The sequence below is a fragment of the Uloborus diversus genome, chromosome 6 (assembly GCF_026930045.1).
Source record: "Uloborus diversus isolate 005 chromosome 6, Udiv.v.3.1, whole genome shotgun sequence".
Classification (NCBI taxonomy): Eukaryota; Metazoa; Arthropoda; class Arachnida; order Araneae; family Uloboridae; genus Uloborus; species Uloborus diversus.
In genome coordinates, this window is record NC_072736.1 from 168,385,023 (window position 1) to 168,410,351 (window position 25,329).

General features: G+C 33.2%; 1 protein-coding gene across 1 annotated transcript in view; it reads left to right on the forward strand.

Annotated features, from left to right (window-relative positions):
- The window catches only part of LOC129224719 (hydroxymethylglutaryl-CoA synthase 1-like), an 85,876-nt gene that overhangs the window by 37,162 nt on the left and 23,385 nt on the right, over positions 1–25,329 (forward strand). Inside the window, exons 2-5 of the mRNA XM_054859265.1 lie at positions 564–1,008; positions 12,098–12,223; positions 13,878–14,045; positions 16,280–16,439. Of these exons, the coding sequence (XP_054715240.1) occupies positions 570–1,008; positions 12,098–12,223; positions 13,878–14,045; positions 16,280–16,439 (893 nt within the window). The 5' untranslated portion in view covers positions 564–569. The remainder of the gene's footprint in view (positions 1–563; positions 1,009–12,097; positions 12,224–13,877; positions 14,046–16,279; positions 16,440–25,329) is intronic.

Here is a 25,329-nt window from a genome sequence, read left to right on the forward strand (position 1 = left end):
AGATTTTCCTTGAGTTTATAGATGTTAGGCTTATCCTGAAGTACAACTTGATCTGTGTAAGAATGAAGGCTTTCATGTTCACAGCCTATATCAATCATGTTGTAAGATTCTGGGCTGTTGTGCTGTGGTCTGACTGTTATTACCCCAAACGTTTCAACCATGGCAGTCACCTTCAGTGCCAGTCAAGGACGAACATTCTCAGCCAATCCTGACCCAAAACGAAGTGAGAGCTCTAGATCTTCTTACATAAATATGGACAACACTTTGATATCTGCATCAGTTGCTAGGAAGTCGCTTCTCTGGAAGCTTCGACCATGTGAACACTGAAGATGACCGCCGCAGATGTGGTCGAAACGTTTTGGGATAACAACACTCAGACCACGGCACAACAGCCCGGAATCATACAACATGATACAACTTAATTTACTGGATTTGCTTTGTCAGTTGTTAAAGTTATCTGTGCTTTTAATTTTATTTAATCTATTTAATATAGATATTGAAAAAATAATCTTGAAAATCATTATACTTCTTGCCGACTGTCTTAACCCTGTTTATTTTTGCAGCAAAAGATGAACAAACAAAATGGACATCACAGCTGGCCTGAGGATGTTGGCATCATCGACATTGAAATCTACTTTCCTGCCTATTTTGTGGACCAAGGAGAACTAGAAGTGTTTGACAATGTCTCGAAGGGAAAGTACACGATTGGACTCGGCCAAAATCGAATGGGATTTTGCTCGGACAGAGAAGACATCAATTCTCTGTGTCTCACAGTTGTGGAACAGCTCATGCGCAAGCGGGGACTGACTTACAATCAAATTGGAAGGCTAGAAGTCGGCACCGAAACTATTATAGACAAATCTAAAAGTGTAAAGACTGTCCTGATGGAACTATTTAAAGACTGTGGTAATCACGACGTGGAAGGCGTTGACTCAACAAATGCTTGTTATGGAGGCACTGCAGCGCTTTTCAATTCAGTGGCATGGGTTGAATCTAGTGCTTGGGATGGTAAGGTTTTTATTAAACTGTTTCAAATTTAGCTGTAGAGAACTGAAATTTTGTATTCTGGATCTGTATAAGGTCTAGTTGAACTCTTCTCTTATGGTTGCAATCAGATGTTCCAAAATGGCTGTTAAGTCGTTTTTTTTTGGTTAATGTTTCAATGCAAACAATGCCAAACTTCATAGACTGGCTACCACTACCACTGGCTATATATTGCCAAGTTTTTAATTTCCAATTGTTTCTCGCCAACTTGGCGATATAGTCCATAATTTTTGTCGCTTTTTGTTTTTCGCCAGTTTCACGATGTATCGCTTGTCAACAACTAGGAGGTATATTGCCAAGTCGGCGACAAATTTGGTCCCTGAAATAAGTTGCTAAATTCAGTGTTAAAAACAGCATTAATGCTGTAAAAAAATAGGCATTGCTTTTTTGAAACATATTAATTACAAACAGATTTTGAAGTTATACATCTCCACACATGAGTTTCTTTTTAAGTGTTTTTATAAAAACAAAAATTAAACTTTTTATAGGGGATTTTATATAGATGAAGCCATTGAGTTCTTTATACAATGTAATTATTACTATTATAGAATTAGTTAAAAGATCTTTTTTTTTTTAAATCCACGAATGCATAAGTTTTTGCTCTTGTTACATTTACTCCTCTGTCTGTAATTTAAGGTTTGGAATGAGAGGTAAGAAATAAGAAGTTCAAATTGGGAAAGGAAAAAACAAGAATGTTTCTTCTCTTTTCTAGAAATATATCAGATTTTTTAGTATGTATTTCAAAATGAGGCTTTTATGTGATTAGATTTTATGCATCTATTATTTAATAAAAAGAAAATTTTGTCTGAGGTCACATTGCCGACGCAGGGTGCTGAAAATATTCTCCTTGCACTCTTGCCTACCTTACCTTGAAATCGCTTGCTAATTTTGATTTCTTGCCAAGCCTTAAAATTTGGCTCTTTTCTTAAAATTTTGGCTACCTTTAAAAATATCTCGTTGACAGAAGCACAAGGGCAACTAATGTTTCATCAAAAAAGTGTTTCAATATGCTCTTTCAATTGCTACCTGTTTCAACTTTTTTTCGTTATTGCAGTAGTTGTGTGGTTTACTGGTGAGGACAAACACAGAGCCTGCTCACCGTTAAAAAAAGTTTCTAACTTCAACAATTTGAACTAGTTTACATAACTGGCAGGTTTAACCCAGGAATGTTTTTGTGATCTGAAATTTCCAAAAAGTTTGGATTGCCGTTTCCGAAACTTTGGGCTGACAACACTTTCTAAAACTGAAAAGTTATTTTAAAAAAAATGTTTTTTTTTCAATGATTTTTGTATGCATTTTGAGCTTCCTCTTCCTCATTGTTTCCGAAAATTTCACACTATCTTCAGAAAATTTTACTTGAGTCCACTATCGCCTCTGGATGCCGGATATTATCAGTTGTGGAACATCATTAAAATTTCATTAGTTAAAAAAAGTATTTTCGAAGTTGAACTGTATGCTAATAATTTTGACTAGGGGTATCTCCAAATTTTTTGTTCAAAGAGCCATTTTGGAAAGTTTCTTGAGAGTTGATTGATTACCAATACCCCCCCCCCCCAAATAAAGACAGCTCATCATATGAAATGTAGTTCAGAATCACAGGAAAATTTTTGTATTAAAACTAATAGACATGAAAAATTACATTTTTAACCAAGTTCTGGCACTCCCGGAATTTAAAAACACACCTCAAATTTTAATCAAATCGTCAGTTTTGTTTCAGTCAGTCTGCTAGATCTGGGATTAATCAACACCTAAGTTTTAAGTAAAGCAATATTTCTCTCTTGTCGCTAGAGAACTAATTCATTAATCATTGGGTTAAGAGATTAAATAATCAAAATTAATTCAAAACTGATTCCAAACAGGCTTATTTCAGTTTCGACTAAGGGGCCATTCATTAATTACATAAGGGTACCGAGGGGAGGGGATGTTGGAAAAATCTCTACATGTCCTTACTTTGGGGGGGGGGGGGGGGAGGTCAAACCCATTCTTACATAATATTTTCCAAGTCAATATTTTACATTAGAAATCACACGGTCAAGTGGTTTGGCAGGGATCATATTTCATTTGTATCTGTGGAAGGTAAAAAACATATTAGGATGAGCTGTTTTTTACTTGTTTTACAAAGAATGAAAAGTAAAATATAATAAAAGATTTGCACTATGGTATGACATGTTTTATTTTTAATTAGTATCGTAGCATATGTATTAAAAGTGTCAAAAAAACATTCAGTCCAGAGTCCACCTTTTTAGTAAATATTTCTTTGCACAAAAATATTTAATCATAGTGAATTTAATAACGTTTCCAGTGATTTAAGATTCGTTATATTATTATTTAGAGAAATTAAATTTAATTTTACGTAAAAATAGGGTGAGGGGTTTGAAAAATCTTACGTACCATTACATGGGGGGGGGGGGGGGGGGGGGGGGCAAAAATTTGCAAAATCATCCTTACATAATTAATGAATGCCCCCTAAGTGCAAAACATTGAATTTTTTTAAATTCATCATCGTTTGTTAATATTTGTGAAAAAGTAAATTGATTACTTGTTTCAAACATTTTTATCTAACCTTAAGTCTCTAATTGGCTTAGGAATGTTCTCTAATGATTTTTCAGTACCAATTTACTTATTTCAATTGGAGTCTCACTATCCTTACTTTCCATTGAAGCAAAGGTCATCAAATTATAAGGAACAATTTTAATGCTTGATTAAGGCAGAATACAGGAGCTGAATTACACAATAGTTTAACGCAGTATTTCTCAACCCTTTCTGCCTCGGCAAAGCCTTTTGAAAGAATTCTCTCGCCAATGATGTTTTTTTTTCTTTTCTTTTGTTTTTGTAAAAATAAACTGGCAGAGCGTCAAAAACTTATGAAGAAAAAAAAATCAAAACATTCAGACCAGAGAAGTAGTTCCCTCCTCCCCTGCACACCTTTTTCTTCTTTTTTTAAAAATGTTTTCTTTTTCGGAAAAATAACTAAATGAGTCGCTGAGGGTTCTTTTTTTTTTACAAAGTAAGTAAATAAAATAATAATAAATAAATAAAACTTTTCTTAGTACATACGATCTGTCACAAAACGTTTAATGAATGTAGATAGCTAATTATTTTAATAACTGTCCATAACTAAGTAAGAATCTGAGAAAAATCATAGTTAACTTTGAAAATTAATCACAAAATTCTCACATAAGAGTTATATTATTATAATTGTTATTAGTTGAATTAGGTATTTTTAAAAATTGTGAATGAGAAAAATATCTGATGACCAGCAAAGTTTTACTGTGGACCGGTGCCGATCCCTGGACCACCGGTTGAGAACCGCTGGTTGAACTAATGATATTGCATTTATTTTAATGTATGCTATTAGAAACTCACGAAATTTTAACACGCAAGAATTTATCGCTACAGATTTAAACTTGCCTAGTAGTTATGACTTGTTTGAATATGCAACTAAAACCTGGCACAATGCTGTAGGTCAGATTTTAGATGCTTGCAGGCCACTTTTAGCATGGGGACAATAGTTTGGAGACCCCTGGTTTAACCTACAAAAACGAAACAGTAAACATAACATCATAAATCTTTTGGGTTTATTCAGAGGTGTTTGTGATCCAGAAATTTTGGGTTGCTGTTCCTGAAAATTTTGGGCATTCTAAAACTGAAAAATGATTACAAAAAAAAAAAAAACTTTTTAAAAGTTTTTTTTTTTTTTTAAATTATTTCAATGACTTTTGGATGCATATTTGAAGAGTTTTAACGGGGGGAGGGGGTCGATCTTCTTCATAGTTTCCGAAATTTTCACACTGTCTTCAGAAAATTTTATTTGAGTTCTCTACTACCCCTGAATATCTGGGTATATCATACAAGGTGCCAAAAATAAAAGGGGCCTGTAAAATACAGAATGTTATATTTTCTGGGCCACTTTCATGTGCCACCTTGTTGTGTTCGAGAATAACTCGGTTAAAAGTAGCAGCCACCAATTTATGCCAAGCCTTTATTTTCTCCAATGTTTTTTTGGAGTTGTGCCACTATTGTTGCTGATGAGCCATATGTTTTATTGCTTACGCTTAATAAGACCAAAGCTGTTGTTGAACAATTTGTGTTTTTGTCTCTGAAATTGATTTTTTTTAAAACAACAGTGAAGAGAGTTGGTTATTTCAACCAGGTATTTAAAAATTTTCAATCTACTGCTGTTCTCAAATGTGGAGTAGCTTTCTGCTGCTGTTGAATTATCTTAAATCAAGTAAAAAATATCCCTATTAAAGTTTAGTTTTTAATTGAGTATTTAAATTTTAAAATTCTATTGTTCATTTTTTTTCAATCTTTCTGAAAAAAAAAAAAATTAAATAAATAAAATGTGGCTTAATGAAACAATTAAAACTATCTTAGGATATGTATGCAACATATACAGGGTATTTCGTTTTAACCTGCAAGACCTTTATTTTCGCAACCGTTAGTCCCTAGATGTATACTTCCAATTGCAAAAATGTTAAAAATCAAATGCAGAGTTGAAAGTTTGAAGCAAAAATAAAAATGTCAAAAAATTCAAAGTTTAACTTTTTATACGGTCCGCAGATCCCCTAACTTATGTTTAGGGAAATAATCTCTACTGAAAAACAATTCCAACACAAAAAGTTTGAAATTAGTACGACCAATATTCATGGAGGTATGAAGCGCATCATTTTGTGACTTACACCATTTTTCACTCGCTGTGAATAACACCTTTTGGGGGAAAATATAGTGGTTAACAAGGGTTTTTAAAATTACATGTGTGCATAGAGTGTGATTTTTCAAATTATTTGAGGTTTTGTAGTGTGTTCTTGCGTATCACCGCATAACATTTTCATTTATTTTTGAATAACAATGAAAAATATAAATACCTTGTTTCTCTTATTTTGACGACCTGTCATTCTTCTGAAAGGGCGATCAGTTCCAATCTCATCTTCTGTATGGTGCCTTAAAACTTTAAACTGGAGTATCGCCTTGAGTTTTGGTCGCACAAATGTCAAGTTTTTTGTGTTAGTAATAGTTTTCAATGGATATTATTTCTTTAAATATTAGTTAGGGGACCTAGGGCCCGTATAAAAAGTTAAATTTCATATTTTTTGACTCATTTTAATTTTTGCTTAAAACTTTCAATACCTTATCTTTTTTTGGTTTAAATGCATGAATTATTTTTATTTCATGCTTCTTGAACTAATGGTACCGCTGCCCATTCTATTGGTGAAACGGAGAGTCTCCCAAGTTTTCAAACTGTAATCTCCTAAACTTCTGAAAAGAATGAAAATCAGTTTTTTTCCCTAAATTCTTTCTTTCTCTCTCGCAGAAAAGGAATCAAGATTGCTAGTATTATTGATTATTCCTAGTCACAAGGGAAAATCAATGTTCTTATTATAGTTGTTATTGAACACTTGGTGTGAGTATTATGTCTCACTGCGGATAATTTAATAAATTAGTTTCCAAAATTATATATCCAAATAGTAACAACTTACTAAACTTACAACTTGCAACTTTTTACCTATTAAACTTACAACTTAAGTAAGTACTATTGTACTTAAATACAATAGTAACTAATAATAAATATAATAAGTTAATTTTATTTAGTTATAATAGTTACAAATAATATATGCTTTTAAATTTAAGTTTTGGTTGGAGTTAGGAATCACATTGGTTTTTTATTTGAATAATGAATCAAAAATGAAGTGAATAATGTTTAATATTTAAGAAAAATAAATGTTCTCAATTTTAATCTCGTAAAAAGATCCGCAGTTGCAGAGGAAATGAATTTCTGTGAAATGTACTGAAATCACAAAATTCAGTGTCTTTAACAAGGGAGCTTGATTTTTAAGTCGATGTAGGTACAAGGAAGTTTAATATGAATGATTTATTAAAAATGTACATTTATGTACAATACCCAGCAATGTTTTGCAATGAGTGTCTTTGTGAATTTTAAATTTTCACTTTTATTTTGATATCCTGGGTATAAGAAAAATGTAATGTTTTAAATTTTAATAAGTTTTTTTTTTAAATTTTAAATTCGATTTGTTTTATTTTTCAAAAAAAAAGAAACTTTTTAATTTATATTTACAAATATGACAAATGAGTTGATATTTTAAAAAAATGCACATACGTTTATATTTCCAGTTATGCAGTCCATTGTTGCGGGTGTGACATTTTTTAAAAATATATTTGCACTTTATTCCAGGAATTTTAAATTGTGGGCTTTAATTTTCATACATTAAAACCCACAGCAAATAGGAAACCAAAATGTACCTTAGTATTTAGTATCAACTATTTAATAAAAAAGTATATTTATACAAATACAAATACAAAAGTGACGACCAGCAACAGGCTCTGGGCCCAGCTAGACTGGTCCTAGTCAATTTACAATCCCCAGTGAAGATCAATGGCCCTCTTAAAACTGTGCCCTTGCTCATTACCACCTCTTCCGGTAAGCTGTTCCGAGGTTCCACTACCCTGCTATAATAATAATTTTTCCTAATATCCATGTTAGCCTGAGATTTAAATAGCTTAAAACAATGACCCCTTGTCCTGTTTTCTGTGCTAAACTTCAGCCCCGTAACATCTTTCGTTTGAATAAATTTAAACAGCTGAATCATGTCCCCTCGGTCTCTTCTTTGCTCAAGACTGTACATTTTTAGCCTTCTAAGCCTGGAATCATAATCTAAGTGGGAAAGTCCACTTATTAGCCTTGTAGCCCGCCTTTGAACCCTTTCCAATACATTAATGTCTTTCTTAAGATAAGGAGACCAAAACTGAACAGCATACTCCAAATGGGGTCTTACCAAACTTCTATATAAGGGCAGAAGAACTTCTTTAGATTTATTTGAAATAGATCTATTGATAAACCCAAGCATCTTATTGGCTTTGTTGCTAGCAATGCTGCTTTAAAAAAATGTACGGCATGACATAAAAATTACACATAAGTCACACAAATAAGGGAGGGGAATGGAAAGAAAACTATCTTTTTGAAATGTTTTGTTACAATTTTTTTTAACGTCTTGAACTGAGAAATATTTTCTTAACCATCAGATACCTAAAGTTCCATTTAAGAAATTTGCTAATGCTTTGACAACTATCATTTGCATTTTTTACTTAAAAATAGGTTTTTATGTGTTAATGCATGTCTAATTTAAAATATATTCTTTAAATGCTTGGATTTTGCTCTGAGGCAAAAAGGAAAGAGGTTATAAGTAAAAACCCTGAAAAAAAGATTAGTGCAGTGAAACCTGTGTAAGTTGACCGCTTGCGGTGCACTCAGGGTTGGCTTTTTGCCGGCAGAAACTTGTTTTTGCCCTGCCAGTGGCAGAAACTGGTTATAACCGGTAAAAACCGGCAGAAACTGGTAGAAACTGGCAAAAACTAGAAAACGCTTTGAATAGCTCTAGTAATTACTTAATGACAGGCAATTAAGTAAAATAAAAAATATAACTCTATTTCGTCATTGCAAAAACTTAATATAATAGTTATTTAATAATTAGTGTAAAAATATGTTAAATAACAAAACTGACATTTCCAAAGCAAAGTAAAATTTATCATAGTTGAAATTGCTATGTGTTAGAAATTTTAGCCTTGTAATGTTGTAACAAATTTTTCAGTTTGTTGTTTATAATTATTTTGTTTGCATTTAATATAAAGTGTTATATATATATATATATATATATATATATATATCTCAAATATTTAAATAAATACAGATTTGTTTTATTTCATTAAACTCTAAAATTCAAGAACTTCTCATTTTACAATTAATATAACTGAACAAAGCTATTCTCAAAGAGCTTAATCAAGCAGTTACTGATAATCATTTACTCTCCTATATGCTCCATCCAAAGTATTTGGGAGTAAATTTATCATGTAATCAAGAAGAAAGTGCATGCACTTTACTCACAAATATTAACCCTGATTATGTACCTTATACCATTGCTTTACAAAACAAATCGGCCCCTTTTCCCAAAACCTATTTTTCCAATCACGTTGTAACAACTACTCCAAATACCGCATGGTGGTCCAGTTTCAAAAAATGTGCTATAGATGAAAGTTATGTGAATCTTGCTTGTTCTTTGAGGATAATGCCAGCTAGTTCTGCTGGGATTCAAAGAATCTTCTCAAATTTCTCCTTTGTGCACAACAAATTGGGAAATTGGTTAGGTTTAGAAACAGCGTCAAAACTTTTATTTTGTTACAGGCTGCTGCAGTGGGAAAACAATGTAAAATTTGATTTTGAATGGTGATAGTGTTGTAAATAAATTGTATTTGGGTTAATATTTAATTATTTTTCTTATACATTTTCTGTTGTATGTCAGGAGTTGCATTTATGTCATTTTTTGAGTTTCTGCCAGTTTCTGCCATAAATGTGGCAGAAAGTGGTTTTTGCCATGCCGGTTTTAACCGGTTTCTACCAGTGGTTTTTACCTTCTCGGCAGAAACCTGCCAACCCTGGGTGCACTACTTTAGTGGTCAACTTAAACAGGTGGTCAACTTATAGAGGTTGAATTATATGATACTAGCAGTACCCGCACAGCGATGCCAGTGCTAAAAATTTAATGGAAGTCCGTTGAATAAAAAAATTTGACTCCCCCTCCCCCTCTGATGTAAAATGAGAATTTTTCTTTGTATAAAATGCATACACACCTTTTCAAAGAAAAAAACCTATTAAAGTTTCTTTGGAATTTAAAACTTTTCGTTAAATTATTAAATTAGATTTACAGTTGCTTTAAAACTCTATTTAGCGAAGTGAAGCGGTTTTTACTGCAATTTAAAATACTTCGCCAAATAAACAGAAAAAGACATCAAATAATGTAAGACTCCTAGTTGTCAAACTCTTCTCCCAATTTCTACATTGTCTGGGGGAATTATCATAACGTAGATCGTGAAATATGCAGAATTGGCGAAAACATTTCCCTATTGCTTATAATTCCGTTGCGCCAAGTTCGTGAAACTTTAAGAAATTAAAATGAAGCGAAGCTAAAAGACATAACCATGGCAATGCGAAACAGAACATCAGTAATTTTAATGGATATTAGATTTATTCGGACTTTATTTTTAGCGGCTTGTAACTTTTTTTCCTTTGGAGATAGAAGGTTATTTTTTCGACCATAGGTCGAGAGAGATCTAGAGTAAAAAATCTCGCTTTTTCCAACGGTGTCAAAACGAAAACTGTGGGGCAATTCCTTCACTTTTTATTGATAGATTTAATGAAGAAAGTATTGCCAAAATTCCAGCTAAGCCTAAAAAAGTTCGAGATAAAAACGCAAATTGCTCCCGTCGTAATGAAGTTAGAGCATTGAAACAAATTGCTTAGAACGCAGAAAATTCTACCCTTTTTAACGATATAAAATATTAATACGTGCAAGTACTTTTTCCTCCTCTTTAATAGCCAATAATAGGCAATTTACGTGAAATTTGGGCTTAAATTGGAATAAAAAAAGAACTATTTATCGGATTTTTTTTGAATTATAGCCTATGTCACTCAGCAAGAAAGCACCTTTCATATAGTGAAAGAATTTTTAAAATAAGTGCAGTGGTTCCGGAGATTACCTCGAACATATAAACACACAAAAATCCGCTCTCTCTCTCTCTTTATAATATTAGTAAAGATAGATCTAATTCTGTGTCTGAAAATAGGGGTCAACTTAGATAGGTGGTCAACTTACAAGGGTGGTCAACTTCACAGGTTTTACTGTACTTATCGAAAGAACAAATTCTTTTGTGTCTGTTGGAATTTTTTTTGAAACTTCGAAGTTATATACAACTTGAATTATAGCCTTTAGAGCAGATTTGAAATACAATTATTATTTTTTGTTCATGTGATTGATAATGATTTCATTATTGTAAAACAAGGACGGACAATGATTTTAAAATTTTTATCTGTTTCTAGTTTCTATTTTATTAATGAATAAAATAATTTCTAATTCATTTTTAACTTCTGATGCAACAAGTAAGGGGTTAATAAGTTTGATGTGTGTGTGTATCTGCTTGTGGCTCATGGCTCCTATATGGATGAACCAAGTTTGATAATTCCTTTAAGAGTAGCTTTATTTCACAATTTTGGTCATGAAAACATACAGTGCAGGCAAAAAAATCCTTACATATGGTTGGCAATTAAAAACTTTACATGCAAACTTCTTGTCATAATGTTATTGGCATGCTCCCTAGTGATTTGGCCGAATACCAAATATTCGGCCTAGGTTGTGGCCAGGTATTCGGTATTTGGCCAAATCACTAGGGTGCATGCCAATAAAATCACAACAAGAAGTTTGCATGTAAAGTTTTTAATTGCCAGCCAAATGTAAGGACCTTTTTGCCAGCACTATACTTGCACATTTAAAAATATTAGTACTAAAAGAAAGAGCGCTGTATGTTTTTCTGCTTCTGAAATTTGTGTGGAACTTTCAAGTTACATAGAACTGGAATTATGTTACCTTTTTTAACAGATATTGAATAAAATGTAGGCTTTTATTTGGTTGATAAGGGAAGTTGCCAGTTTATATCTGTTAAGATATAAAATACTTGTAATTCACATTAGCATATGAGAAAGGCTTTTCAATTTTTACTCTTTATTCTGCTTTTGCAACTGGCAAATTTTAGTTGTGATTATCTTTATTTTTATGTGTGTTCCACATTATTTAGAAGTGTTAAGTGCATTTAAATTTTGTAAAAAATTGATGCCAAATTTATTGTAATATAAAGTCGGAAATATGCTCATGGTTTTTAAAGATTTTTAATTTTATATTCATTATAGTCAAACTGTTACTATTTTTTAAAGTAAAATCTGGATTCATATTTAATTCAATTTATTCCAAGTTAATTAATAATCTATTCTGAGTTTAGCGAGATGTTGATCATATATAATAAGACTACACTTAACTGTACTATTTTAAAATAACAAGAAATCTCTTGATTTTTGTGATTTCCAAAGGAGTAACTGATTAGTTGCTCTCAGCATGACAATCTCTTATTGTGATGTGCAAAATTTATATTTTGTGCTCAAGATTATTTAAACGGGCAGTGTAATTTTTCTCTTGTATTTTTCATGTTTTAGGTCGTTATGCATTGGTTGTCGCTGGAGACATTGCAGTATACGCTGAGGGAAATGCAAGACCTACTGGAGGGGCTGGAGCTGTGGCAATGCTTATTGGTCCTAATGCACCTATTGTGCTGGAAAGAGGTTAGCTGTAACAATTCATCTGCTACATTGATTGAGGCTTATTCAGGAGACTCCTATATTTGATTATTGGATGATTTTAATGCATTTTTTCTCACTTGAATGCTGATTTTCTTAAAGTAAAAATCAAACAATTGTATTTTTTGGGACATAGGTTTCAAATTTCTTTTGTTCCATATATTAGTTTATCCTGTAAATTGAGTCATGTGTAAAATTAAAAAAAAGTTAAATAGCAAAATTCAAAAATGAATTCATCAGATCTGACCGTTTTCCGTATTTTGACGGATTTCTGTCTTTTTAAAATAATTTGTCACGAAATGAGACAAAACAAGATAAAAGTTTAAAAGTGATTAAGCGATCAGTAAAATGTTTGAAATATGGGATATGTTTAGGTACTACACTTTCTAAATAAGCTAGTACATATTAAAAAGAAAACTTCTCATTAATGAGTAATAAAAAATAAATTATAATGAAATAAAGTGAGAATTTTATATAATTTTATTTTTTAAGCAATCGGTTTAATTCTCGAATATATTTTATGTGTATTATCTATTTTTGACCATCTTGCAGAAAACAGTTTTAGGTATACAACTCTATGTTCAATCCTTATATGTAGGGGTATCAAAAAGTAAGGTAACAAGAGCTCTGACGGGTGTGCAAATTATCTGTATGAATAAAAATCCCTCTGAAGGTAACGGAAACAATCACAGCATTCAAACGCTGTCGGTAGATGGAGCTGGTAGGCCGGTAACATGAAGAAATTGGAGTTAGAAGATGGCCGCCTTGACAGAAGCATGGTCCACAATTGAAATAAGAAGTGTGATACGGTTTTTGCGTTTAAAGAAAAATTCTCCAGCTGAAATTAATCTTCAATTGGTGGAAGTGTATGGTGCCAGTGTTATGTCACGAAAACAGGTGTGGTTTTGGTGCACAGAATTTGACAAAGGCAGAACAGATGTGCGAGATGAGGAAAGATCAGGCCGACCAAGCACGTCCACCTCAAATGACAATGTTTGCCATGCTGAAGCTTTGATTCAATCTGATCGTTGCATTAATCTGCATCAAATTGCGGTCGGGCATGAGAATGCCCGACTGCATACGGCCACAAGTACGCACAATTCATTAGAGCGTTTTCGGTGGCAGATCTTGGACCACCCTCCTTACAGTCCCGACCTCGCACCAAGTGATTTCCATTTCTTCTGACCGTTAAAGAAATACTTGGGAGGTCTGCATTTCAGAACTGATGCTGAGGTTCCGCAAGCCGTCTTGATGTGGTTGCACAACCTTGACGCTGATTTCTTCCGTGCCGGTTTTGATGGTTTGGTGTACCGATGGAACAAATGCTTTGATAGACATGGTGACTATGTAGAGAAGTAATATGTACTTGTGCCTTCCTTCATTGTATACATTTTTTAAAATTCCTGAATAAATGTTTTCTCTGATTGGGCTTGTTACCTTACTTTTTGATACCCCCTCGTACTTTGTTTGAAATTGAATTCTGAACATCCCCCTTTTTTTTTAAATTAAAATAAATTCCGTTTTGAGAATTCTTGATAGTACTGCATTGAAGTTATTTTAATGTGCTAGGCCTAATTTAAAATCATTTATTTCGATTTTGCTTCTCGAAATATATTATTCATTTCTTAATTTGATTTAGGTCTTCGATCCACATACATGGAGCATGTGTATGATTTTTACAAACCAAACTTAATGAGTGAATATCCTACTGTTGACGGAAAACTTTCTGTTCAAAGTTATGCCAAAGCTCTTGATAAATGCTATGAAGGATTTTGCAGAAAAGCTGAAAAGCTTTCCAAAGGGAAAGGTAACTTTTTCATCTTTTTATTGTAATTTGTTTGTATATACAGTGAACCTTTTGTGACTAACTATCTTTCTTAAGAACCAAAATTGATGAAAGCGAATTTCATCAACTAATTTGAGGCCAACTTGTTTTCCATTAAATGACCTCCCTAAAATCCCACTCTCTCTCAAAACAATCATGTTTTCCCTAGTAGATCTTTTCTTTTTTTTTAAATTCTGTATTTTACTATCTGATCAACTAGTTAAAGGGTAACTGGAGCAATTCTTAAGTCGACAGCAGCAGTTCCATTAGTAGACACTTTTTTGAAACTTTTTTTCTGCTTTAAGTGCTTAGGGATATGTTTTTTTAATTTGTTGAAATTACCATCCCTAAACTCATTAATTAATGCAAGTAATATATTTTTAGTAAATTAGTTTATAAAGTTTGCCTCTCGTTTTTGGTGGAAAGAATGTTACCAATTACTTAATGTCTTTTGTATACTTTAAAATCCTTAATTAATTTTTTTAAAGAGTGCAATTGATCAGCATTTGGCAGATAATTTTTTAAAAGCCATTTAGCATCATTTAAGTTAGACGCTATGACCACAAAAGCACTGCATTATTTTTTGTTATTAAGCGGATTTTCCCCTAGCTTGCATATAATTGAACAACTACAACAATTACTGCATGAGAAAATCCAAAGCATGTCTTGGCTGTTGTCCAAGAAAATCCTCATGGAACTTTTCAAGGTGTACTTTTTGGTCTTTCTGATGCATGATTCATTCAAATTTTTTCACTTCTTTCTGGCATAAGCATATTAATTACTCTCTCATTTCCCCTTTGCAGAAGTTAAACTTCTCTGGATTCTGTGTTTTTTAAACTAACAGGCTGGAAGAATTCAGGTTACAAAAAATTTAAAATAATTTTGCTATGACTTGTGAATCAACATCCAGAATCATTATTAGTAAAGATGTAAATATGTTTAATACTTTCAATATTGCAAAGTAAAATGTATTATTAATGGCTTTTCCCCTTCAGTTCAAAAACATATAGAACAGAAATTCTTAACAGCTGGTCTGTGCTAGCTTTAGTTAGGAGAAAACTTAAACAAATTCTCAACTTTTTTGCCTATGCACATTAAAAGAGTCCCCCCCCCCCCCCCCGAAAAAAAAAATGCAAATTTACTCCATGCTTTTTTGCTGAAAACATTAACTTAGGACCTGGAATCCATTATTTTGTTATTGGAGGCTGGCAATATTAGAGTATGCTCATTATTTTTCACTTGTTACATCCCACTTTTTTAAAACTTGAACTATTTTAAATAATAATTTCTCATTCTTTTCAAAAGTTAATTCACTCATCTTTACTAATAAGAAAGCTGAAAGTCTTTTTGGATCTCTGTCTCTCTGTCTAGATGTCTATTACGCGCATAGCGCCTAGATCGTTTGGCCGATTTTAATGAAATTTGGCTCAAAATTAGTTCGTAGGATAGGGGTGAGCACCTCGAAGCGATTTTTTGAAAATTGTATTTTGTTCTTTTTCTATTCCAATTTTAAGAAATTTTATTGAGCAAATTATCATAACGTTGTCGTGTAAATTATCATAACATGTGCGAGCAAATTACTATAACATGGGCAATGAACATAACAAATTGGCGAGAAATTTATCATCCATTATTTGTAAATATACAGGCAAACCAAATGACCTTTTAATTTTATACTACGGGCCAAAGCGGTGCGCGTACCGCTAGTACATAATAAATATAATCATTGCTTATCTTAACTGTTTTATTAGAGCAGTGATATTAAAAGTGATACTATTTGCTTCTAAAGTAATATTTTGATGATGGGGGGGAAGGGGGGGGAGGATCATCAGTCCCTGAAATTACCTTAAATTTAACTGGCCTGTGGGCCAAAAAAAGATTGGGAAAGGTGTCTTGAATTTTTTTCCTTTAATAAATCTGGATTCATCTCTATTCATGTATGCATTTATATTTTTTTATTTGTATGTTTGTGTTTTGTTAATAATTGAAATGATCTGCAAATAGATGAAAATTAAATTTTAGTTATTAATTTTGAACTGCTACGGCATTGAAGTTGTTGCAGTTGAAGGGACCATTATTTCTTCATGTTATAACCATATTGTTATTATTGACAAAATGGCTATGATTAAGTGCAAAGGTAGTAATTTGATTACATGTAAAGAAAAAAAAAAGAGTATATGTATTGAAATGCATGCTAATTTTCTTTAATGTTTCAGACAAAAAGTGCTTCACGTTAAAAGACTTGGATGCTATGCTTTTTCACACTCCCTACTGCAAACTGGTCCAAAAAAGTTTAGGTCGTCTTTCATTCAACGATTTCAAAAGAGATCCCGATCCTGACATGCATCTTGAATATAGGGGCCTTGAAATTTACAGGTAAGTAATTCAAATTAAAACAAGCTGATGTGTGCATCACATGACTTCCTTTTACTCCAATTTAATGTCATTTTCCCCATTATTGGCAATTTTAATGTGATTTAATTATTTACTCTCTAAATATCCCCAACAGTGGCCAAATTTAAACCAAATTAAAAAAAAAAAGCCAAATTTGTTGCCAAGTTGGCGACCAAAAGACTGACGATATATCGCCAAGTGTACGACAAATTATAACACCACTTGAGTTTACATCGAAATTAACAATGATTTCGCCACAAAAAAGCTCAAAAGACCCCCTTAGGAACATCCGAATGCAACCGAAAGGGAAGATGCACAACTAGACCCCACTAGAAGTCTACATACCAAATTTCAACTTTCTAGGACATACCCTTTTTGAGTTAAGTGAGATACATACGCACATACGTATGTCACGATAAAATTCATTGTAATTAACTCGAGGGTCGTCAAATTGGATATTTCGGGTGTCTGTACGTTCCTAGGCATATATCCACGTGTGGTCGGGTCGAAAAAAAAACTCAACATTCATTCGGGGGTATGCAAAATGGAAATTAAGGCTGATTTTTGAGTGAAATTTTTTTCGCAAATACAATACTTCCTTTTTTGTAAAAGGAAGTAAAAAACGCTTTCAGGTTTGTCTATGCAGTCAAATACGTTTGACACGAAAACTCTTTTCATGAAAAATTAGTTAATATGAAGTGATATAGCGGTCCAGATGGTATCCCAAGCACTTTAATACAAATCTTTTAGCACGAAATTCTTTTAACATGAAAAGCTTTTCCGGCCCCTTCAGCTTCGTGTTAAACGTTTTCCACTGTAGTTCTATATTATTTTGTACTAATTATACATTCAAATTTTGCTATTAAGTATACAAAAATTATCAATTTGAAGTATTTTAGTCAAGGTTAATGTTGTTTGATTGATAATTTAAATGCTTTAACTATAATATTGAAGTGATTATTTTATAGAAGTTTTTTTTCTTTTATTTTTATTATTTTTTACACCATGCACCTGAACATACAGTGTGACATTTGGAAAATTAGTGCCAATCGTGCATTGGCACACAAAAAGAAGAAGAAAGTGGTTATATTAAATTTAACAATAGTAATCGGAGCACCTAGAAACAAAGGGGTGTAAATCTCAGTATCAAAAACTTGGAGATGCCTAGTACAAATTGTAGGAGAAACCTTTCTTCTGTTTTGTGACTAAAGATGCTACCAAACAAGCCCTGGTAAATGCTGCTGTACAATATGGAAGTATGGGAAGGAGCCCGAAATTTTTTTTGCTTTGTTTTCATTCAATTTTATTAAATTTTTCCGTAATTCTAAAATTTATTCTGAGCCCCTCTAGGGTCCCAGAACCTATTGGCTTAGAGCCCGCCCACGATTAAGATATCAGAGGTCGTAGGTCAGACACTTTTTCGGATCCCTCTTGTAGCCAAATTTTACAATTTCTACCATTTGCTAAAACAGTTTTCGCCATTTAGGGGCCCCCAAATATCAGGGTCTCAGTAAACAGGCCCTGACATTAGGTGGCGGAATAGCCCCCAACTCCAGACATCCCAATTTAAAGAAAAGAAATTTAAATAGCTACTTTAAACTTTTGTTTGGGAGGGGGGGGGGCAATTGCTGATGTTTTACCTACTAAGTTCTCAAATTTTTTTTTCCCCAAAATAAATAAAAGATTGGGACTGAGCTAAAAAGGTGGGGAAGAAAGGATTCTAAAACTAAATAATTTCCTATTATTTCACCAAAGACAGCTTATTGTGTTTTTAAACTTCAATTTAGGAAACATTCTGGGAGATAGTCCGAAAAACCTCCTTCTCTCTAATCTGTCCAAAAATCGCTTAAAATTGCTGTTTTAGAACTTTGATTTTGAAAAACTCTGGGGCAAAAGTTCCAAACCTCATCCCATTCCAAATTTGTGATGTTAAAACTTTGATTTTGAAAAAATGCCGGGAGAGCCCTGGAACCCTTCTCTTTTGAACCCTCGTTCCTTTTAAAAGTACCGAAGATCATCTAAAATTGCATTTTGGGAACTTCAATATGAATTTTTTTTTCCAGAAGTCTCATCTTTGAACAGCTTCCCCTTACGTAACATCCTAAAAACGTCCTGGGGAGAGCACCCGAACCCCTCCCCCTTTTTTATTAACATAATGAAGATTGTCTAAAATTATATTTGTGAACTTTAATATCGATAGATTTTCCGAAGAGTCCCTGACTCCTTCCAAATTTACGGGTAAGGCCTTCGAAGCTTCCATTCTTTTAACATTAAAACACCACAATGTAATCATTTAAAATCACTATTTTGGAAATTTGAAAAACTCCGTTGGAAAGTTCTGAACCTCATCCTTTCACCTAATGTCACCAAAGGTGTCTTATTGCATTTTTACATGTTCAATTTCGAAAAATTTCCGGGGATAACCCCCGAATCTGAACTCTGTTGTTTTAACATCATCGAAGGTCTTTTAAAATTGTGTTTTTCAAACTTCCAATGACAAAATATTTGTGGAAGAGAGTCACTGATCCCTTACGTTTCAAAAAATGTCTTGCAATCGCATTTCTAAAACTTGGGAAAATTTATGATGGATTGAAACTTTCTTCTTCCACATATAGTCTAAAATTCCGTTTTTAAACTAGAATTTCAGAAGAATTTTAGAAACTCACCACTAACCCCTAGTTTTGTTCAAATATTATCTTTACCATTAAATTCATATTGCTAATTCTTTTTCTCCTCATTGTGATGAATTCTCCGGATTTCTATAGCTAATGATCACTTTGCAAACTAAAAACTCAACTCTCCCCTCTCTCTCTCTCTCTCGCTCCATGTATTGTGTGTGTGTGTTAAAAAAAAATTGTGGGTCCTACAAAATCGAAAAATTGTACTACAAATATACATTAATACAATTTTTAGTAGGGGGGAGGGCAAAATTAGATTTTGCACGCGGTCCCAAATTTGAAGTTAGGCTACTGCCTGGTGGCTTTATTTCTCCTTTGGAACTGTGATTAACCCTATCGTCAATGACCGGGTACCCAGGTATCTTTTTTTGACTTTTATCATAATTTTTACCCTTTCTAACTAAGTCTTGGTAAAATTGCTTTTAATCCATGTTATTTACATGAATATAAACTAAAGAAAGTTGTAACTGTTTTCAGAAACATTTTTCGGGGGAGTTTTGTAACATTTAAAATTTTTATACCTATATTCAATAACTGGATACCCATTGCGCTGCACACAAAGGCGCCCATATAGGGGGCAAGGGGGGGGGGGGGGCTCGAACCCCCCCCCCCCCCTTGGAACTTCCTTGCTTTTAGTACTTTTTTCTTTGCAAAAATATAAAAACATTTCTTCTCCAGCCATTAATGAATGAATAATTAAAAATGTCAAATTTTAATGACTCGAATCTGTCTGAAATCTGCCTCCATGGGGAAAAAATCCTGTTAAACCATGGTTAAAATTTCTGAGCCCCCCCCCCTTACAATTTTGCATATGGGCCCCCATGGCTGCACATGAAAAAGTACCCCTTCAAAATGCTTCTGACACCATTTTTGATGATTCTCATGTAAAATGAGCCCTTGAATCAAATCATGACTACCGTTTTCCCCAATCACTCCCCCCGCTTTTTGATATCTTGCCCCCTAATTTTATTCAGTTTTCGGCAGTTACAAGCAATTATTTATATTTGATAGGAGAAACAACATTGTACTCACCATTAATATTCTTCTGAAGGGTTAGGGAAATGTATAGTTTATCTCTCCTTTGGAGAAATATGATCATTTGTAGCAAGATGAGACACTCAAGCCAGTACTCCTCCCCCCTCCCCCCCCCAAAAAAAAATCTGAAAAATCCTCTCAAACAATTTTTTTTTTGATAAAGGTTTGTTTTACAATTTTTTCACTTATTTTCTTGGTGTAAAACCGAAGTATTGAACTCGCTTCCCATACACAAAAATTTTTGTCCCTGTAAAAGAATAAAATTAACAAACACTTGAAAACATTGCATATTACATACGCAATCACACTGCAGATAAGTCACACTGCAGATCTTAGATGCAAAGAATCTTTCCGTATTATAGACATTTATTCAAATTACTTTTACAGACATAATTAAGATTTTAAATGAAATTAAATATACTCATGATAGGGATTAATGTATTTTTATATTTCAGAGGGCACCCATTGTTTATCACCATTCGATCAAATGCTTCGAAATTATCGAAGCATTTGATCAATCGTGTCAACACCAGATTTTCTTTTGTTATAAAACAAAATAGTTGTGACTTTTGGTTGCTCCAGAGTTGCTTTTGTTATGATGTCAAGTGGAAAACAATATCATGGCTTTTTTTTCTTTTTGCTGTTGTACGAACATATTGTTACATTGTCAGTGATACCAAATTAGGAACTTTTTGTCTCTCGAGATGTAGACACTATTTCAGTTGGAATATATGCCCTGTCTCTTTTTTTGAGTATATCAAGGAATGTCAGATGCCATGACAACAAAGGTTGAGCAAATGATAGTGATGATAAAAATGACAGATAATATTTTTAGATGCAACGGGCCACATGTATGAGCTTCGTGATACCATTGATGAATGATACCACCTGTTAACTGTAATACTTCTTGCAGAGTTAGTGAAAGAACTAACATTTCATCTACTTTCTGTGAATAACTGATGAAGAGACTTCTTTAAAAAATAACTAGAATTTATTAACAAGTGAAAAAATGTAAATATAATTGTATAAACATAACTGAAGCCAAAGGTAAAAAAGATTAATTAAATATGACTAGCAAGTTAAGCTCATCCTAATACGGCTCGCTAATCTATTACTACGATCAGCCAAGCACAGTCGGCAATCCGCCGAACAATACGAGCTCTACCCTAGCTACCTTTTACAGGACAGACATCACCGAACGAGTCTTAAAAAAAAGAGAGCCAATCTCAGCTCCGATCGCTATTAAATAGTCTGTCCTCATCATTATTCACATCGATGCCCTCACGTCCACGCAACCAATGAGGATGCACCAAGTGGCAGAGACGCCTCCCTGCTAAGCCAATGGCGGGAGTCTGTTACGTCACCCTTCCGATCCGATCACTCTCTTCCGATTCACTCGGATCGTTGGTCCGAACAGGCTTCGGTTGATTATCTTGAAGTTCAGTTACCTGGGCAAAAGTAAGTGTAGAGATATTTGTAGAAATTCTATTTCTAACAATGCCCCTCCTCTCTACATCTTACAAGAAACATCTAATAAAATTTTTTTTCAAAAAAAAACATCTTTGGCTTCTAGTTTCACAAATCCATTCTATAACTTCATAGAAAAGTGAAAATATAACAATAATTAAGCATAATACAAAACATCGTTCGGCGATATAACACATTCCATCAGGACGAAAATACATGCATCCAATCGCAAATTACAATCCAGACTTTAATCTAAAACTCGAGAAGAAAAAAAACATTTGCAAAGACACAAGTATAAACACATTCGTAATAAAGTATGCAAAAAAAGTGTACATATTAAATTTTTAGCTAATTACTACAGTGTATATTAGAGCTGTAATTTGCAAAAAAAATTCTAACATGAAAATTCAACACCCTAAAATTTCTCATTTAAATTCGATTGTATAATAAAATTTCGCGAATATTTCATTTTTGAGAAAATTACACAATACAGAAAAGTATTTCCAAATACATAAAATTTCCTGATACAATGTCGAAATTACATCTTTAAAATTGAATATTCATCGTTAGCAAAAGTGATTAATGAAAAACTGTTTCACAAAATTTTACAAGTTCAGTTCCAGAAAGTGGTTTTGTAAATACGTCAGCTTGGTTTTCTTTACTTCTTACAAAATTAATGCAGAAAATTTCTTGATAAATTAAGTCCCTCACAAAAAATAATTTAACATCGATGTGCTTCGTTCTATAATTTTCAATTGGGGATTTACAGAAATCTATCGTGGCCTGATTATCCGCATACAATATTGATTTTACTTTCTGGCTATTGGTAATTCCAAAATTAATGCACTCATCTAAAATTCTGTCAAACCATAGCAATTCTTTTGCTGCTTCCGTAAGTGCAACGAATTCTGATTCCATGGTTGACAAGCATATGCTTTTTTCTTTGAACGTACGCCAAGAAATCGGAGCATTATCAAGTGAAATTATTTGTCCCCCCAAGGAAGTTCTGTCATCTTTGTTACTGGCGAAATCAGCATCGCTAAATCCCACGATTTGTAATTTGTTACATTTTAGACTGAGTTTGAAATCTTTAGTGTGAGACACGTAACCTAATAATTTAAGTAATCCTCCCCAATGAAACATTCCAGGATTTGACTGAAATTGGCTGAATATGTTTACGGCGTAGCAAATATCCGGTCTGGTCCGGTTTGCAATAAATGCGAGACAACCTAACAAATTTCTATAAGGAATTTTAGACATTTCAAGTTTTTCACTTTCTGATTGAGGACAATTTGAATTGGAATAAACTATACCTTTACTTATAGGTAATGAAGAAATTGGAAAGTTAAAATGCCTAAAACGGTCACAAATTTCTGTAATATAATTTGTTTGATGCATTTTAATTTCATTTTCATATTCTTCAAAAATTACACCAAGTAGTGTCTTGGTTTTTCCCAAATTTTTAAGGTCAAAATGTTTATTCAACAAGTTTAAAACAAATTCAATATTTTTACTATTTTTCCCGAATAACACAATATCATCAACATATAATAAAAGTATTACTTTGGATTGAAAAATATAAACACAATTACACCTTTGAAATTTGTTAAAACCTATATTTGCTAAAACGCTGTCGATTTCATAATACCAATTTCGACCACTTTGATGAAGTCCGTAAATTGCCTTTTGAAGTTTACACACATAGTTTTCCTTCCCTTTTTCAACAAAACCGGGAGGTTGTTGCATAAACACATCTTCTTTTTAAGGAGCATAAAGGTATGCACATTTTACATCACACTGGACATTTTCCCACTTTTGAAAAATTACAAGAAATGCGAAAAAGAAACGGATTACACTAAATGATACAACTGGGCTGAATGTTAAATCGTACGAATCAAATTGAACTTGTTTGTGACCTTGTGCACACAACCTTGATTTCCACCTTACGATTTGGCCCTGTTCGTTTCGTTTAACAGTATATACCCATCTACATCCTATTACATTCGCGTTTTCTGGAAGTGGTGTCAAAGTCCATACCTTTCTTTCCCGAAAAACTTTCATTTCTTCCTTCATGGAATTTTCCCAGTTTTCCCTCTGTTTTGACTTTAAAAATTGTTTGTAAGTATTGGGAATAATTATCTCTTCTTCATCTAGTCATAATTGAGAAAAATTCGCGCTCGTGGATTGACCATTAACTTCCCCTTCATACGTATTTTTACCTTGGAAATTAAAAATATGCGGTTCAAAAACTATAGCATTTCTGTTACAATACTTTCTGATATCATGAATAGATCTTAACCGTTTCGAACTATTTTTTTCGTAATAATACACATCCGTTCGCGATCCATCTTTCCGCGGTGCTATTTTTCTAAACCAAGTTGTTTCTTTTAGGGGTCTAACTTCTTCATCAATGGAACTTTCATCTTCCGACGTAGTGTCGATTTCGCGATCTGAACCCGTAGAATTTTCTACGTTCTGGGATTGGCTCGCATCTTCGTACACGGAACTTTCATCGTCTGAAGAAAAATTAGATTTATCGTCAAAATGACAATGGCCCATCACCGCTCCACTGCGATTACTTTTAAATTCATTTTTATAGAATAAATTCTCATTAAAGGAAATATTAATGCTTTCTACAACCTTATCAGTTTCTGGGAAATAAACACGATAACCCTTCGTCTTAAAGGCATATCCGATGAGAACACCTTTTCTAGCTTTTAAGTCTAGTTTATTACGTTTCTGCTTCGGAACTCCGACGTAAGACACGATTCCGAATGGTTTAAGGTGTTTTACTGAAGGAATATTTCCCCCATAAAGCTCAAATGGTGTTTTTCTTTGACCCGAATGGCAAACTCTGTTCCAGGTGTAAACGAAGTGCAGCATTGCATCTGGCCAAAACTTTTTATCTAGACCGCTTTCCTCAAGCAATACAGTGGCCCCATTAGCAACTACCCTGTTAAATACTTCACTGACACCGTTCTGTTCTGGACAAAAAGAGTTTGTTAATTCGTGAGAAATACCAGAATTCTTACAAAACTGTTGAAATTCATTATTGACATATTCCCCTCCGTTATCAGTTCTTATAGCTTTCACTTTACTTCCTAAAAATCTTTCAGCCCTCCTGATATGCTGAATAAGGATACCAGTTACTTGCCTCTTTTCTCTGATCGGATACAGCGAAACTCGTTTGGAATAGTCATCAATGACTGACACGAAGTATCTCTCCCCATTTCTTCCTTTTACGGGATATGGTCCCCAAACATCAGAATAAATTAAATCAAGAGGTTTTTCAGATTTAACTTTATTAATGGGTTTGAAGGATACCCTCTTAAATTTTCCCAATTTACAATCTTCACAATTAAATTTCCCCCCTTTGAATTTCGGCAAACCCCGTACACTTTCTAAGTTGCTGGTTTTCTTTATACAATCAGCATTTACGTGGGCTAATCTTTTATGCCAAATTTCTAAGGATTCAACATTTGAAGATTCAACATTAACGATATTACGAGAAAAATGACTAGAGTTTTGTTTATCCTTCAAATTTACGTTATCATGACTAGACTTTGAATGTTGAAAACATTTATCAACATTTTGGGGTTTTACATAATATATACCATTATTTAAAAAGGCTTTAAAAATAACACCTTTCTGGTCTGATACCGTCAAAATACCATTTTTAGCTTCAAATTTTG